Source organism: Neodiprion fabricii, chromosome 6 (assembly GCF_021155785.1).
Source record: "Neodiprion fabricii isolate iyNeoFabr1 chromosome 6, iyNeoFabr1.1, whole genome shotgun sequence".
In the NCBI taxonomy this organism is placed as follows: Eukaryota; Metazoa; Arthropoda; class Insecta; order Hymenoptera; family Diprionidae; genus Neodiprion; species Neodiprion fabricii.
The window spans coordinates 24,423,650-24,437,842 of record NC_060244.1 but is presented as its reverse complement, the minus strand read 5'-3'; the positions used below and the strand labels follow the sequence as shown (position 1 = coordinate 24,437,842).

The window sequence follows — 14,193 nt, the reverse complement described above, 5'->3', positions numbered from 1 at the left end:
TATGCGCGTTTACATACATATTATTATATGTGAATGATTATAAAGCTGTTAACGGTAATTTTTTTTTTCCCTAAGAAAAATCGAACAAATTTAATCGAAAGGAATTACATTTTTTCGATAATCCCTTCGGAAAATACTAATGGACACTGCTGTGCACGCTATTAATTTTTATAATATACTCGAAAATCTCAGCATTTTTAGCATTATATGTATAGTCGTTTATTAAATAACGTTTTCACACAAATATAGATTATAGCTTCAACCGCGTTTCGAACCAGCAGAAAATGATCGTTATTTAATGTAGAATTAATTTTGAAGATTACTACAGAATTTGGACAATCATTTTATTGTCATTTTCAGTTTCGAAGACTTCACAACCGTAATCCCCCAATTTCCTATCGACGTCACTGTCAGCCTCGTGTTCGAGGCGGAAATAACTTGCTGAATTGATGTTTCAATTGACTTGTGAAATAATTATATAACGATGAGAATTAACTGAGAAATAACCGGACTATGAAAAGTTAAGTCATGTTGATTTGAATTGATTTGGAATTCGTGTCAGAATTATCTGCTCGTAGTGAAAAAATAATTAAATTAAAATTAAAAAAATTAAGTTTGATTGAAAAAAATTAATATCAATTAACAAGAAATACAAAAGTATGAATTGCAATTTTTTTAAACTCACTCACTTCAATTAGAGTAAACTACATGAATTAATTAAAATCATTTCAACTCGAGATATTATTGAAATAAGAAACTACAGATTTGTCATTAATCAAATGATTTTGTCACCTTCGAAAATTTCGAACGTTACCGGGCAGGACTTACGTTGACAATCGATGGTAAAAAAAAAAGACACACATATAAGTAATATCATAGCAAAATTATAATTGAAGGCTAGAGAAAAACAAACAGATTAAGGAAAGAAATCATTTTCTTGCACCATTTGAAACACGTTGAATATGCGTAATTTTATCCGTCATTTGAATGATCGTAGGTATATATTATGCACGATCCTGCATGATACGTAACAATAATAATTGTGATAGGATCGCAGGCTTCGTGATTTCGCTATCGCGTTTAAATTCAAAGGCATGTTTATTTAATTATTGCCCATAATTGTTAGTGTCCGACGATTATGGAAAAATAATTGTTAGGCGTAAATTAATGTCAATGCGGGATGCGTGATTAAATGTACATATGTGTCTGAACCGTTTATTGATCAAAGCGAAGATTATATTGGTACAGTAAATTGCGAAGGTGCACGATGTGATTAAATGAATTTGATGGACGCGAAAATTGAAAGACGTATTGTTCGGCCTTACGTGTTACACGTACGTTAATCGTATCGTCATGCGGTGGGACATCGGTATGGCTTTGAGAGGGAGGACGGTTTCCGTCTAATAAACAATCATTTACAAATCAATTTACGTAACTCAAACATGAGGGGAGATGCCTTCGGTTCCCTTACGTGTGTGAAATATCCTCGAATCGTTATACGATACCCAGGAACGATGTAAGTCGTATAAATACAGTCGCGACGCGATACGAATAGTCCAGTTGCGATACACGATTCGTTTGTTTAGCTAGTGAAAAATAAGGTTCGCACACCGTTCCAACCATGAGAGGACTTACTTTTGGGCTTATCGCCGTATTCGCTGTTATTCAGGTGAGTGTTTTCAAGTTTTCATTTCCTTCAACAATTACGAATGATTGACAATTCGGCAATATACGTGATCGTATCTTCAAGTTTGTAAAAATCTATTAAAAAATATAACGAAACTTTGTTTAAAAATAGTATATACTACAAAGTATACTTGTTACAAAATATCGTATATATTCTTGTTTTAGATGGTAGCTGGAAACGCTGAAAAGTGGAAACAATACACGGAGGAATGTGCCCAGGAAATGGAAATTACACCAGGTGATACACGGAGCGGAATTTTATTTCTTAGAAATATGCTGATCGAGTAATTCGGATATTGAAAATCAGCAATTGCTGTACGTACGCGCGATATTCATCGATGAACGAAACACATTCTGCAAATACACTGCCGGTCGAAAGTTTGGGTAAACGAGTCGAATTTTCCTGCTGCACTGAATATCAGACAGCGGACTCGAAAATAAAGATAATCAAACGTTCCAAGCGGCGTTTTAAAGAGGACAAATTTACCTTCATGTTGCTTTTTAGAAATTCTCTATAATTCTTTTTTGGTCCAGGTACGTATTTTTGAACATGGCCGTTTTTATGTCTTTTTTAGCTAAAAGTGCAATATCGGGGCAAAAAATAATCGTACGAAGCTTTCTATAAAACGAGAATGTAGGATTTTATACCCTTCTTAAGTTTATCGTAGAAAAAAAACTAGTAGAAATTTTTCTCCAAGATGCAGGGTCAATTTCTGGCGGCTAAAAAATAGCCGAAAACGGCCGTGTTCAAAAATATGTACCGGGGTCAAAAAAAATTGTAGAAAATTTTTAAAAGAAGCAAAATGATGGTAAATATGTCCTCTTTGAAAATCCACTTGGAACGTTTGATTATCTTTATTTTTGAATCCGTTATCCAACTTTTAGTGCGGCAAGAAATTTTGAGTGGCGTTCCCAAACTTTTGACGAGTAGTGTATTACATATTACGCTGAACGATGCGTAAATTATACAATTTCGGTTTGTCAACTACACGTATTATTTATAAAATTGATCAAATGCGCAAAACTTCACGAATCCTACGTGTATAATACCTACGGCTGCCGCTTGCTCGAATAGAATACGTTACTTATGGCTATTGGCAAATCTTTTCTCAGAGTTCAATTTCCGTCTAATACCTTTACATACTTGCCCTACGCAGAAATGATTGCGGAAGTTCAAGGCACGGATGAGCTGCGCGCCGATAGAACAATCAAATGTTTCTTGGCCTGCGCGCTTGAGAAAGCAAGTGTTGTAAGTACGAGTGTTATATTCGCACGCGTGCAAGGACTCGCACAAATTTCAAGTCTCCGATATCCATGCCAATCGAAACGATATTTCTTAACAGCTCCAGGGTGACAAGCTGCGGAAGGACGTGATTGATACGATCGCACAACACATGGAGGAATCCGGCGAAATGCCAGGAGCAGTCAGGATCGCTAATAAATGCTACGACGAAGGTACGTGAATGTGGAACGTTACGATGCAGACACGCCTCACGAATGTTTGACTACAACAACGACTCGGTCCCATTGTTACAACCTCGGTTATAAAGAGTTATTATTTCTCTTATCAGCCGTCGTCGAGACCGAAAGATGCAACGTTGCTGGAGCTTTGATGAAATGCGTTCATCACGAGAAGCAGGCTGGACTGGCGGATTAAAATGGAGGAATATTCAGGATTACTAGTAAGTCGGTATTTTACCGTCATTCCTTTTATCCTTTACCATGCGATTGTATGAATTTAAGATGACTTTAAATAGTGATAGTTGTTAAAAATAATGTAGAAAAAAATTGTAACGAGCACCTGTTACAGCTAATACATGTATCATTAACGTTCGTAGTGTTATAAAAATTGATGAATAAATCTCTCTTGAACAAGTAGATATATTTCCTTATTTGTTGTAAGTATTCGACGCAGCAAATGATCACGATCGGCAGACTCCCAAAAGTTCAAGTGTAACATTTTTTATAAATAAACAAATTTTTCCACGCAAAGTAAGATTTCGCTCAAAAAAAAAAATATTTTCAGTTCGGTTGTTTCGATTTCAGTTCCGGTTCTATACTGTCAAAGACACTTAGATAATTATATGGTATAGTATAAGATAAAATAGAATATGTGAATGACGGGTCACTACAGAGAGTGATAATCCGATCAAATTATTGTAACGAAGTCACCCGTCACTTTGAGTACAGTGAAAGGCTGCAGCAGCAGCAGCATTAGTAGCAGTAGCGTAGAGGAGTTGTTAGTCGTCGGGAAATAGACGCCGGTTGGAAATGCCTAACGTAATTGTCACTTCATTTCGGGAAAAGCGATGAAACCCCGGCAGGGTAAAATATATCGAAAATCGATAAGCCTCTGTCTCTCTGCGTTACGTACATGCAGCCTGCGCATAGAACCTGAATCAACCCTGAAGGAAGAAATTGGCCGAACCATTCGGAAAGTATAGAAGGTTTAGTAATAAACGGGAGTGAGTTCATCGACTAGTTTCTCGATATATCAATTTCTGCAGTTGCGAGTAATACAGCAGCGAAAGCTTGCGTGTAAAGTGCAGAGTCGAAAGACGAAAAAAGCTCCGGACACGATCGGCGTCACGACGCCAATTGCTAATTAGAATTGATTAAGCGGTTGCAGGCGCGAAAAATTCATAGTGTTGCATGTGCGAAGGCAGCGAAGAAGAAGATGAGAAGAAAAAAGAGTACTGGCTGCAGGCTGACGAGAAGTATTTCAGAGGTTAGATTTTGTGAATCGAAGGTGGTCAAGGTAACAGCTCGATGTAATAAGCCGCACTTATTAACCGGCGGGGGTGAAAGCGAGATTTAATTCGAGAAAAATGAGAGGGAGAAAACAAGTGAGAAGTAGAGGGATAGAAGAGAAAAAATAAAGAAACAGAAATCCTAGCTGTGTGAAAATATAGGAAAGCCTCATAAACCGATAAACTGCGGTAATAAAAGCGTGAGTGTATGGAGAAGCCGAAGCTGGCAGCGTTTAGCCATTAGGTTGGTGGCGCCGGGCGAATATCCTCCTCCTCCTCCTCCTCCTTCTCCTCATCATCCTCCTCATCCTCCTCATCCTCCTTCCTCCCCGGGATGCTGCAGCCATTGCCCGATATGGTCCATCCGGCGTAGCTCGCTCGCCTCCCGGTTTAGCGACTCTTGCTGCACCTTCGAGTGAGTCCCACGTGAAATTGAACCTCCTCACCTAACCGTTATCCGTTTTGCCGATCATCGTCGGGAGAATCACGCAAGGCTAACCAAGGATTACTAACGCGGCTGCACACCTCCGCGCCAATTTTGGCGTTTCGCGAAAATCGATTACCTAAAGGTGCTTATTCAACTCCGTATTGCATACGATGATAAAATTAATTCAGCAAGAAATGGGTAAAAACAAGTAATATTACGCATTCTTTTAGTCACGATGCCTACTTTATTACTACGTAAGAAAATTGAAAACTCGTATTATACTCGCTTCAGAATTACATCCACTATCACCTGATCACGGCTTAGTATTAATAACCAGTAAATTACAATATCCAGTCAGGGAAAAGTATCAAAAATAAGAAACAAAATAACTTCCCGACTGAAATACGCCAAAGCATTTCTGCACGTCGTTATAACTACGAGATAGTAATTCGTACTCACGCGTACGATAAGGTTAGATTATTTTATACTTATCCTTGAAGTGGTTATTTATACGAGCATGAGGGTGAAAGTTGAAGATGTAATATAATATTTACTCGTAAAAAGTATTCTCACAATATAGATCTATCGAAGCTATCATACTTGGCTACTTCTTATAGATAATGTCACGCTATAATTTCGCCTTAATCGTATCGCTAAATTAAGAAACGGCAAACCGCCGATTGTACCCAAGTTACGACGGATACAGCATACGGATAGCGGAGGTCCATGCCCTGTCTGTGTCTCTGAATCGATTTTAGGGCGCATAGAGTATAATGGTGGTACGTGGTGGCGAGGAGGCTGCAAGACCAATGTAGGTACACGCGTACGTAGGTATAATGTACGCATATTCAAGTCAGGGCTATTTTGCAATCCGACGAAAACGCCAAGAATTAATCAGCCAGGTACGTATGTATAAAAGATGATATTTCTTCGCCCCCCGCCATAGACGTATTTTAATTACCGACAAATGATTCTTCTTTGGAAATATATTACAGGTACGTGTATAAGGAAAGTATGTACGGTACATATTTCGAGATACGGAGGGGTTTAAAAATTACAACTCGATAGCCGCGGGGATCGTCGTCGTACAGAGTTTCGACTGCAATGTTTGCCTTGTTATCGATTCCCGCAACCCTCGACGTCTGTGTTTAATACATTCAATAATAAGAGTACCTACGCGTAACGAGGATCAATAAAGAATCGAAGGGACTAGTCCTCGTTGTAACGGGCGGGAGGGGAAAAAAGGGGGGCCGATGAGAGCTTTTAATTTAATGCGCTTCCGCGCTCCGCGTACACGTATAATAATTCTTACATAGCACAGGGCTTAATAAAGAACGTTTATACACGTATACGTAATACCTATACCGTTACACGTTGTAAGGCAGCCCCGAGATAGCGATATATTGGGTAGAAGGAGAGCCATACTTCACGGTGAAATTAATACAACTATTATTATTATTATTATTATTATTATTTTAATCGTCGTTATAATAATAATAACAATAATTTCGCTTGGTTGGAGGGAAAATGGTTCGGCAGCACGGGCCGAATAATTATTACTACGGGGTTTTCCTCCACACCCCAGCAACACAGGCCGTGCCGCGGTTTATTAGCTGTCGTTTGGCAGTAAAGGTGCCTATAAACACCGGAAACTGAAACCGAAACTAAAACTATGAAACTGTGTAGCTGCACGACGACGGGGTCGCGGTTTACGGCGAAATTATTACCGCTTGCAATTAGAGGGGGGAAATCTTTTTTTTTTGTTTTTTTTCGACGACGATTAAACCTGCAACCCGCCGAGCGTTGATCCACGACGTCGTCTCGAGGAGGTTATTCTTTTTTTCGGCGAAGATAATTTTTCGGTGTTAAAAAAAAAATAGCGAGATAAAACTCCGAAGTATTCTGCGTAGGTAATTGTTATTAGTGTGTTACGGGTACGCGTGAAAAAATTCGAAAAATTCATACCATTCGTTATCGACGCGGATCAATGTAACCGAATGTGTTACGAAGTAGAAATTTATCCGAACGAGCTGGTGAGAATAACGGGAGAAATGTCAAATCCGTATGAACCAAGCGTTGTGCAACCGCCGAATTGGTTTGCCCTAATATACCTACCTGAGGCTGCGGGCCACGTGTTAGGGCTACGACGACCGGTCCCATGATTTATGGGGGCCATGTGGAATTTGAACAATGTTAATTTCACGTGCAGGCTGCATACCAGACTCGCCATCGTAGGAGCGAGAGGAGCGACCGACTAAACTATGCTGAAACGACGCGGCGACGTTGACCAAACCGTGACCCGAGATATTGTCGAAAGTTTTAAGCGTCCGTATGCATGCAGGGTGCGGATGAATTCACGATTTTGCCGTTAGGTCCAGGGCGTACTTGGATACTGAACATTTTTTATCGTAAAAACTCAAGTTATCAAATCATTCAAAACTTTCTTAGGCTTAAATAAAATCCAGCTGATACGGCCGAATGTTGTATTGATTTAGTTTTTCCTCGTAAGAATGCCTTTCGATCGAAACTTCAGGGTATGTGAAAATCAACGATTAAAACAACCGCAAAAGGAATCAGGTAAAAATTGTACATTATAATACATACATGCAGCCGTCTCTGGAAGACGCTTTACGCTGCAGGAAATATGTTAGACGTACATATACCGTATTAAAGTGGTGAGCACCGACCCCATTTCCCTGTGCACGAACTTATGAATAAACAAATGATTTTTATCGCCTTTGAATCATTTAGCAGTCCCACTTTATGTCCCGTGCATCAGATGAGACTCCCTACTTGCCTGGTACGATAGACATATCCAAGAATTGTTAACAAGCATGCCGTTTCAAATTTGCCCCAAGTGGTGGGAGTAAAACAAACAAAGAGGAGAATCAAGAAGTGCCGTAAGAGCCATCGTTCGATCCTCCTCTTCAAACATTCAAACAACATCTGTAGTGAAAAATAGATTCTCGTTGATTCGCACGCGAATCTCTTCTCCTAGTAGTTATTATTATACATAAAAGTATGTATTTTACTTCGGTTGATACAGGAAATAACAATGCATCGAGGCGTATATGAATTCATATTGTTTTTCTATTCAGGGCGAACGCGTGTGGGCGGTAAGTATGCGAACAGTGAAACTTTTGTTTCTCCGAGTCCGTCCTCTTCCTCCTCCACCTTCTCCTCCACCACCGGCTTTCTTCCTTCGTACGCGTGTACAAGAGAGGCAGTCGAGGTCTTATCTCTTGGTGGTTGACAGGCTATAAGGTGCGCGATAAAGGCGCATACATGCCGTGCCACCCGTTCGCAGGACGTCCACAACAGCAGCGGTGATAAACCGAATTTATCTTATCCAGGTGCATTTTCGTATTTATTCACCCGGTAGTGTTAAGCTCGTCTCCTTCAGGGTGCCTACTTCAGCCCTAATTATGCTCAGGGTAAAACGTGTACAACAACTCGCCAAGCGAAGTAGGCTGCTCGACTTATGCTATTTATTGTTAATTAGTATAGCTGCAGAGCAAAAGAAGGTGGGCGGAGAATCTGTTTGACTCCTTTTTTTTTAAATCATTATTTCATCGCCGCTAGATTAGATTCGATCAGTTCTTATCGCCGGGTGTGTTTGGGTATTGATCGATCATGTAACGTTGCTCCAATTATGAGAAGATACCTACTCGTGCGTAATAACGTGAAAAAATCTAAATATATACAGAACGAATTAATCGATCGAAAGTGAACTTAACGCTTTGGATGTATATGGAATTTTTATCAATCTTGAGCCCGATACAAAACTCGAGATTTCGCTTATTCTGAGTTCTGATAATAATCAAAGAATATGGATCAGTGGAATGTTTAGTCTCAAGTTCGTGCTTTTCGATACAGCTATTATAACCAAGTTTCTTCATTTACTCTTCGAAATTTCAATATTAGACCAATCGATCGCAATTTCAGGTGCATCACTTCGGTGATTCGTGAAGCCCAGATTATCGTATTACGAGAAAACATCGAAATTGTTTATTAATTTACATACCACGTGCCGAGATAAAAATTGTGGCGGTTGCATGAAAGTCTACGTCATCCGTCGTAGTTTGAATTGGTGATCGGCGTAAGCCATACTTTGCATTTCGTTAAAATTTCTGTACACCCAAAGCGATTGTTGTATGGAACATTCGGATAAAATGAAAGAGTTAAATTAAATAAGAACCGAAATAAGGTTAATGCTGAAATATAGCGATGGAAAGAACGATCTCTGGCCATAAAATTCGTGACATGCTTTCGCTGGAAGTACGTATACATAAATATGTATGAATGTGTGTATGTTTATTACACGTTCAATGTCATACTGTGAATAAATACTGCATACCTACGAACGCGCAGAGGCATCATCGTACACAAATAAATCGCTGCATCGGATTAATTGAAGGAATGAACGGCCTGTAAATGAATATGACCCCTTCACGAGACGAATCAAATACCACAAATTTTTTCACTGCGCTCTCATGCGTTAGTTTAACGAGTACGCAAGTATTCACATCTAACATAGTTCCCATTTAAGGATCACCGCAGAGAGCGGAAAATTGCAGCAAGTGAATTAACGCACATTCCATTCAGCATTGGAGTCGAAAAATTAAACAATCGAGTCGTAAAAAACGGGCAAGCAATAACGATGCCTGTGACAATAATAGCGGCAGTAATAAAATCGATTTAGTTAATTTACTACAAATCGAGGTCGTCTTTGTATTATTTTTAATACACGATGTAAATCGGCCTGGTGGATGAGAATTATTACCAAAGGAATGCACAGCATCAACCCTGTGGAATTTTGACGAGTACCGTTACTCGGTAAAATGTTACTCGATCAATTTTGCTTTCATTTCGATACACTCGACTTACTATTTCTTTCACGTCTACGCAGAGATTGTTATCGGCGAAATCTCTAATGTCCAACTGAAAAAATCAAATGTGGCCTATTTTTGTGTTTACATACTGATAATTACCGACCGAGTGCAGTTGCAAACGGCAGCTGCGAGCGCAGCGACCAAATAAAACACGCTCAAGGTGCGTAGGCTAATTGTAAGATTTTTTCTCTCGCCCACGCGACTCGAAAACAAGTATTACAGTGCGATGGAGGCCGTTCACTTTGCAAACGTGTGTTTATCCGTTTCTCGTTGTTTCTATATCTTCGAGAGACGGATACTCTAAACGTCAGGTAACGGTGGACCAGATATTCATAAGGACATTTGGAACGAACCTTTTGTTTTGCTAAATATTTCGTCCAACCATTTGGAATCCAGTAAAATGGTGAAGAGAGAGATCCTTCTCGCGTTCGTCGAATATACCTTGACAGTTCTAACTGGGATGCACTTCACCTGCACGTCTCTCACTCGCGCACGGTACTTCACTACGGGGAGAATACTCCCCCTCCCGTCCCGTCGCCCACTTTGTTACGCCGGCACAATGCGTTTAGTACGAGTGTCTCGCGTATCAATTCGAATCACCGCTAAGTACAAACCACTCTCATTGTCAACTATTACTAGTTATAAACAACGTCATGTCACCTGTTGCACCGTGACACGCCGCCGCAATTCACGAAACTGCGATCCGCTCGCTGCTGCGATTCTGCTACCAACTTCACTCACCAGTGGCGGCATCTTTGGCGCCGTTACAGAACCGCCAGGTTTGAACGCGAGCTGGCGTCGAACCACGCGATAAATACAACTTAACTACTATTTAATCCATATTTCTTGTAGCGGCGATGAGCCGTTGAATATCAACCTCACGCAGGCCGTCATCTCGTGTGAAAATAACACTTTGACAAGAATACTCCGTTTTTCTTCTTCAAACATTGTTTTTCTATTGTTAGTATAAGTCGTAATTTAGACTATTAGAACTGAAGATAAACGATTTTCATAAACATGAACAGGGAACACACAGTCGTATTTGTAATTTTTCTTTCCAATTTTTTAAGAACCAGTATTCTCTTTCTTCTTATTACTGGTACTAGTATTATTATTGCAATCTAAGTAAGTTACTCTGTAGAGAATAAATACTATCTTGTAAATAATGCCTATATTTATTGAAAGTAAAACTATTTACAGAAAGATTTTGGCTCAACTAAGCACAACCAAGCTGTGGGTGGTTCGAATGATTCCCTTAACGAGTCAGTTTCGCACCCGTATGGAATGTGCCAGCAACGCTTGCCTTTTTGAGCAGTGGGCGAGAATTTCAAGGGGCTTATGAATGTCAGTTTGCCACTTTTATTGAACTTTACGAAACATTGGTGAGACATTTGCCAAAGTTTGAAAATTTTCTCCAACATCGGATCACCCATAAGAAATTTATGCTGTCGCATTAGATCGGAGGAAACAAAATTCGTCTTTGGTCCACTTTCCAGTGTGGCATATAGAAGAAAGGGGTCATCCGATGATCTATACAACAGAAAAATATCATTAATTCTTGTTGTAATAAGTCTTTCAATATTCATCAAAAATCTAATACTTATAAAATTATTTAGATGGTTATTCTTAACACTGTGTAATTTACGGAACAAAAACTCACAGATTATCAGTAAGAAAGAGGAAAGAATTATTCTTGATGTAAGTGATATGTTCTCGTTGCCATTTTAACATATGTTTTCGGCCAAGTACTAGGACAATTTGATTTCTATCAAGACAAGATCTGACCAGAGAGGCTAGCTGCAAAACAATTAAAGATAATTTCAGCCTTGATTAGTTATTTCGCTACATATCGTGACATTTATGATCACATGAGGTAACATTACATTTCTAGGGCCAGCCATATTTTTATTGTTTGTGTACGCAACATTGAGCCCATCGATTACAATGTCATATGGTTTGGTTTTATTCACGAAATTGATCAATTTTCGGACCTCGGCTGGGGATGACTTTTTGTAAGCATCTTGCCCAACAAGGCCCTTTTCAAGTACCGTCTTTGATAAATGGGAAAATTCTTCATCTGTTATTGACGGCGGTGAAAGTGTGTGATTGCAGGTACAGCATGTACCTCTGTAAACAATATAAATAAACGTTTTCACAATATTCATTATAAATTCGAATTATTTTCTAGCTATCTAGAATTTAAAATAACTTACGAAAGATCTACCGTGCCAGTATTTGCTACCCATCCCAACTTGGTAAAAATAGTTGCAATTTGATTGATGACATCTTCATTGGGGCTTAAGCAATATTGTGTAAAAAAATTAAAGAGCTTTTCTATTTCTTGGACGCGATCTTGAGGTTTTTCAAAATTCTGCAGACAATAATTTAAATATGCTATGTATGCATCTGAAGATGGTACTCTCTTTATCTTTACCATATCATGAAGAAGTTTCCAGCCCAATTCACTGTCTCCATTATTAAATGCAGCAGAGATTGCAGCGTTGTAAGCACGTGAAGCGGCATTACAAGATATTTTTATCATTTCCAATAATTCTATTACATCTAGCCACTTTTCTGTAAGAGAAATAACCATGACACAATACTCCGCTGTCGTTGCGTCAAGAAGCGGATATTTGAGCCGCAGATCATTATAGATGCTTAGAATCTCTTGCTTTTCATCCTCAGTGAGAGTATCTTTATTTCGGTATAATAATTTAAAATACACTCCAACTAGTGCCGGATTTAATTCGTAATTATTTTCTCTCAAGTATTTCATACACGATTTGCCAAGTTCAAAATTTTCCGTGTGTGAACAAAATTGAAGTATCGTAGTATCTACAGCATTTGCCGCACTTGGTACATCAGTCTCCATAATTTCTTTCCTTAAGTTCGTCCATTGATCACTGCTTAGACTTGTCTGGCCTTTTAGTGTTTGGAGGACTGCTAGGTTTTCAAACTTTGAAATACCTGCATTGTTTGCCTTACGTCCCAAAGTGCTTAAAAGCCTCGAGAGGGTCATGATTGTACCAACAGAAATTTTATGAAATGCCATAATTGTGTCTGAAACAAAATGTGTTCAAAAATTCCAAGGGTATTCAATAACCATCATTACAACCAACTGGAATTACCTAATACTTTAGGAATAAAAAATTAGCAACATTTTGGTCAGCTTTCTTCTCAAATTCCCAATGATTTACATCGCAATTAACCATTTTCTGTTCAAGGATCCACCAACGATTCAAAAACCCAATATCCACAATCTTACTGGGTAATGCCATCCAGCTTATCGTTAAATAACGACACTGCCGTTTATATACCGAAACAATATCATCATATTCGTCTATCCATGCGATGGAAAAAAATCCACAGCTAAAGTAGCGAACGATTCCTTGAGACAATGAATTGTTGATCATTCTCAAATATTCTGAAGTGGAAGGGTTTCTAACTGAACTTGATATGAGGGTAAAATAGTTATTTGCGTTAATAATAGCGCTAAGATAACTCAGTTTGTCCGGGTTGTGAGATTTGATATAATAAACGCCCCATGCGGTAGTCAAAGTTAGACCGGATCTTAATGGATTGGCAACACAGTCTTGATACGTTCTTATTCCAACATTTGCGTAATCAGTATAAAAAATTTTCCAATACATTGCCCATTTCTTGAAAAGATTATTTTTATACTGAATCAACTTTCTACTGTGAAGAAAAGATGGGAACATATTCACCCCAATTTTATTCCCCACAAATAATCTAACCTAAAATCTGTACAGTTTTTCAAACTAATGGTGAGATTAAATGTCTGTAGTAACATTTGAAATGTCATTTTTGCTGATGTTTAAACAAAACAAGCTTCAATAAGAAATTGTTAGTTTATAAGATGTTTGTGAAAGCATATCGTTGGTATATGCTGCAACAGCGATTTGTTACATGCTTACTTTGGAAGTTGAGAAAAAAAAATATTGAAGAATTAGAAAACCTGTACCAGAGATAAAGCGTTTTGAATAGTAACCTCGGAAAAGTGCGTTCAGGTTAATAAAAAAATATGTACAAATTACCTAACCTCACTTCATCCAACTCCGGCGTGCCTTTGAGGTTATGTATGACGTTAATTTTGTTCCGTGATTACTACATCCGATATCTTACTTCAACCACACTTGTCTAACTTGCGTTAATACTAGTAAGAATCAGTGTTGCGTAATGATTCAAACACGAACGTCAGTCCCGCGACAAGTTTAGTCGGCTTGAACGCGGCGAAGTGTTCCGCGAACTGCGGGGAAAAAAACAAGTGTGCAGTGCTTCGCGGGCAGTGTTCGAGGCTTTCCGTTGGTCGGTATGTTGATTGAATTTTTATTCCAAGAGCTGATAACAGATAGTAGCCTTATTGGTGGTCTAATTCCACTCCGTGCCTGTTTGTCACTCTCACACATGATGAGCCGAT

General features: G+C 38.9%; 3 protein-coding genes across 9 annotated transcripts in view; 1 reads left to right on the top strand and 2 right to left on the bottom strand.

The window, feature by feature from the left end:
• LOC124185069 (protein sprint) overlaps positions 1-10,440 on the bottom strand; it is a 101,077-nt gene extending 90,637 nt beyond the window's left edge. For 3 of the 5 annotated variants that reach the window (XM_046575422.1, XM_046575424.1, XM_046575428.1), the window contains exon 1: positions 10,109-10,439. The gene's annotated coding sequence lies outside the window, so the exon portion shown is untranslated. Of the gene's footprint in view, positions 1-10,108 lie in introns of all 5 variants that reach the window. The other 2 variants (XM_046575421.1, XM_046575423.1) reach the window with 1 other exon arrangement.
• On the top strand, positions 1,464-3,466 carry LOC124185075 (general odorant-binding protein 56a-like). Its single transcript, XM_046575450.1, has 5 exons — positions 1,464-1,669; positions 1,852-1,924; positions 2,844-2,935; positions 3,030-3,141; positions 3,258-3,466. The coding sequence occupies exons 1-5, from the start codon at positions 1,622-1,624 to the stop codon at positions 3,341-3,343; spliced, it is 411 nt and encodes a 136-aa protein (XP_046431406.1). The 5' UTR covers positions 1,464-1,621; the 3' UTR covers positions 3,344-3,466.
• Positions 10,441-10,907: 467 nt separating the features above from the next.
• On the bottom strand, positions 10,908-13,955 carry LOC124185071 (mitochondrial ribonuclease P catalytic subunit). Of its 3 annotated transcripts, none has more exons than XM_046575433.1 (5): positions 13,816-13,955; positions 11,969-12,815; positions 11,639-11,882; positions 11,416-11,552; positions 10,908-11,285 (listed from the first exon to the last, which is right to left on the bottom strand). In XM_046575433.1, exons 2-5 carry the CDS (start codon positions 12,805-12,807, stop codon positions 10,946-10,948), a joined length of 1,560 nt encoding a protein of 519 aa, XP_046431389.1. In that variant the 5' UTR covers positions 12,808-12,815; positions 13,816-13,955; the 3' UTR covers positions 10,908-10,945. The 3 variants fall into 3 exon arrangements, with proteins under 3 accessions (XP_046431389.1, XP_046431390.1, XP_046431388.1); XM_046575434.1 differs by having other exon boundaries at positions 13,811-13,951; XM_046575432.1 differs by lacking the exon at positions 13,816-13,955 and adding an exon at positions 13,021-13,784.
• Between the last annotated feature and the right edge of the window lie 238 nt (positions 13,956-14,193).

What these genes read in the sequence shown, in the direction of transcription:
- LOC124185075 (XM_046575450.1), top strand. Translation starts at nt 1,622, where the DNA reads ATGAGAGGACTTACTTTTGGGCTTATCGCCGTATTCGCTGTTATTCAG. An exon ending in CCGTATTCGCTGTTATTCAG is followed by an intron (nt 1,670 to 1,851) that starts GTGAGTGTTTTC and finishes TTCTTGTTTTAG; the next exon opens with ATGGTAGCTGGAAACGCTGA. An exon ending in CGCTTGAGAAAGCAAGTGTT is followed by an intron (nt 2,936 to 3,029) that starts GTAAGTACGAGT and finishes ATTTCTTAACAG; the next exon opens with CTCCAGGGTGACAAGCTGCG.
- LOC124185071 (XM_046575432.1), bottom strand. Translation starts at nt 13,474, where the DNA reads ATGTTCCCATCTTTTCTTCACAGTAGAAAGTTGATTCAGTATAAAAAT. An exon ending in ACTGGCACGGTAGATCTTTC is followed by an intron (nt 11,883 to 11,968) that starts GTAAGTTATTTT and finishes TATTGTTTACAG; the next exon opens with AGGTACATGCTGTACCTGCA. An exon ending in ATATGGCTGGCCCTAGAAAT is followed by an intron (nt 11,553 to 11,638) that starts GTAATGTTACCT and finishes ATTGTTTTGCAG; the next exon opens with CTAGCCTCTCTGGTCAGATC.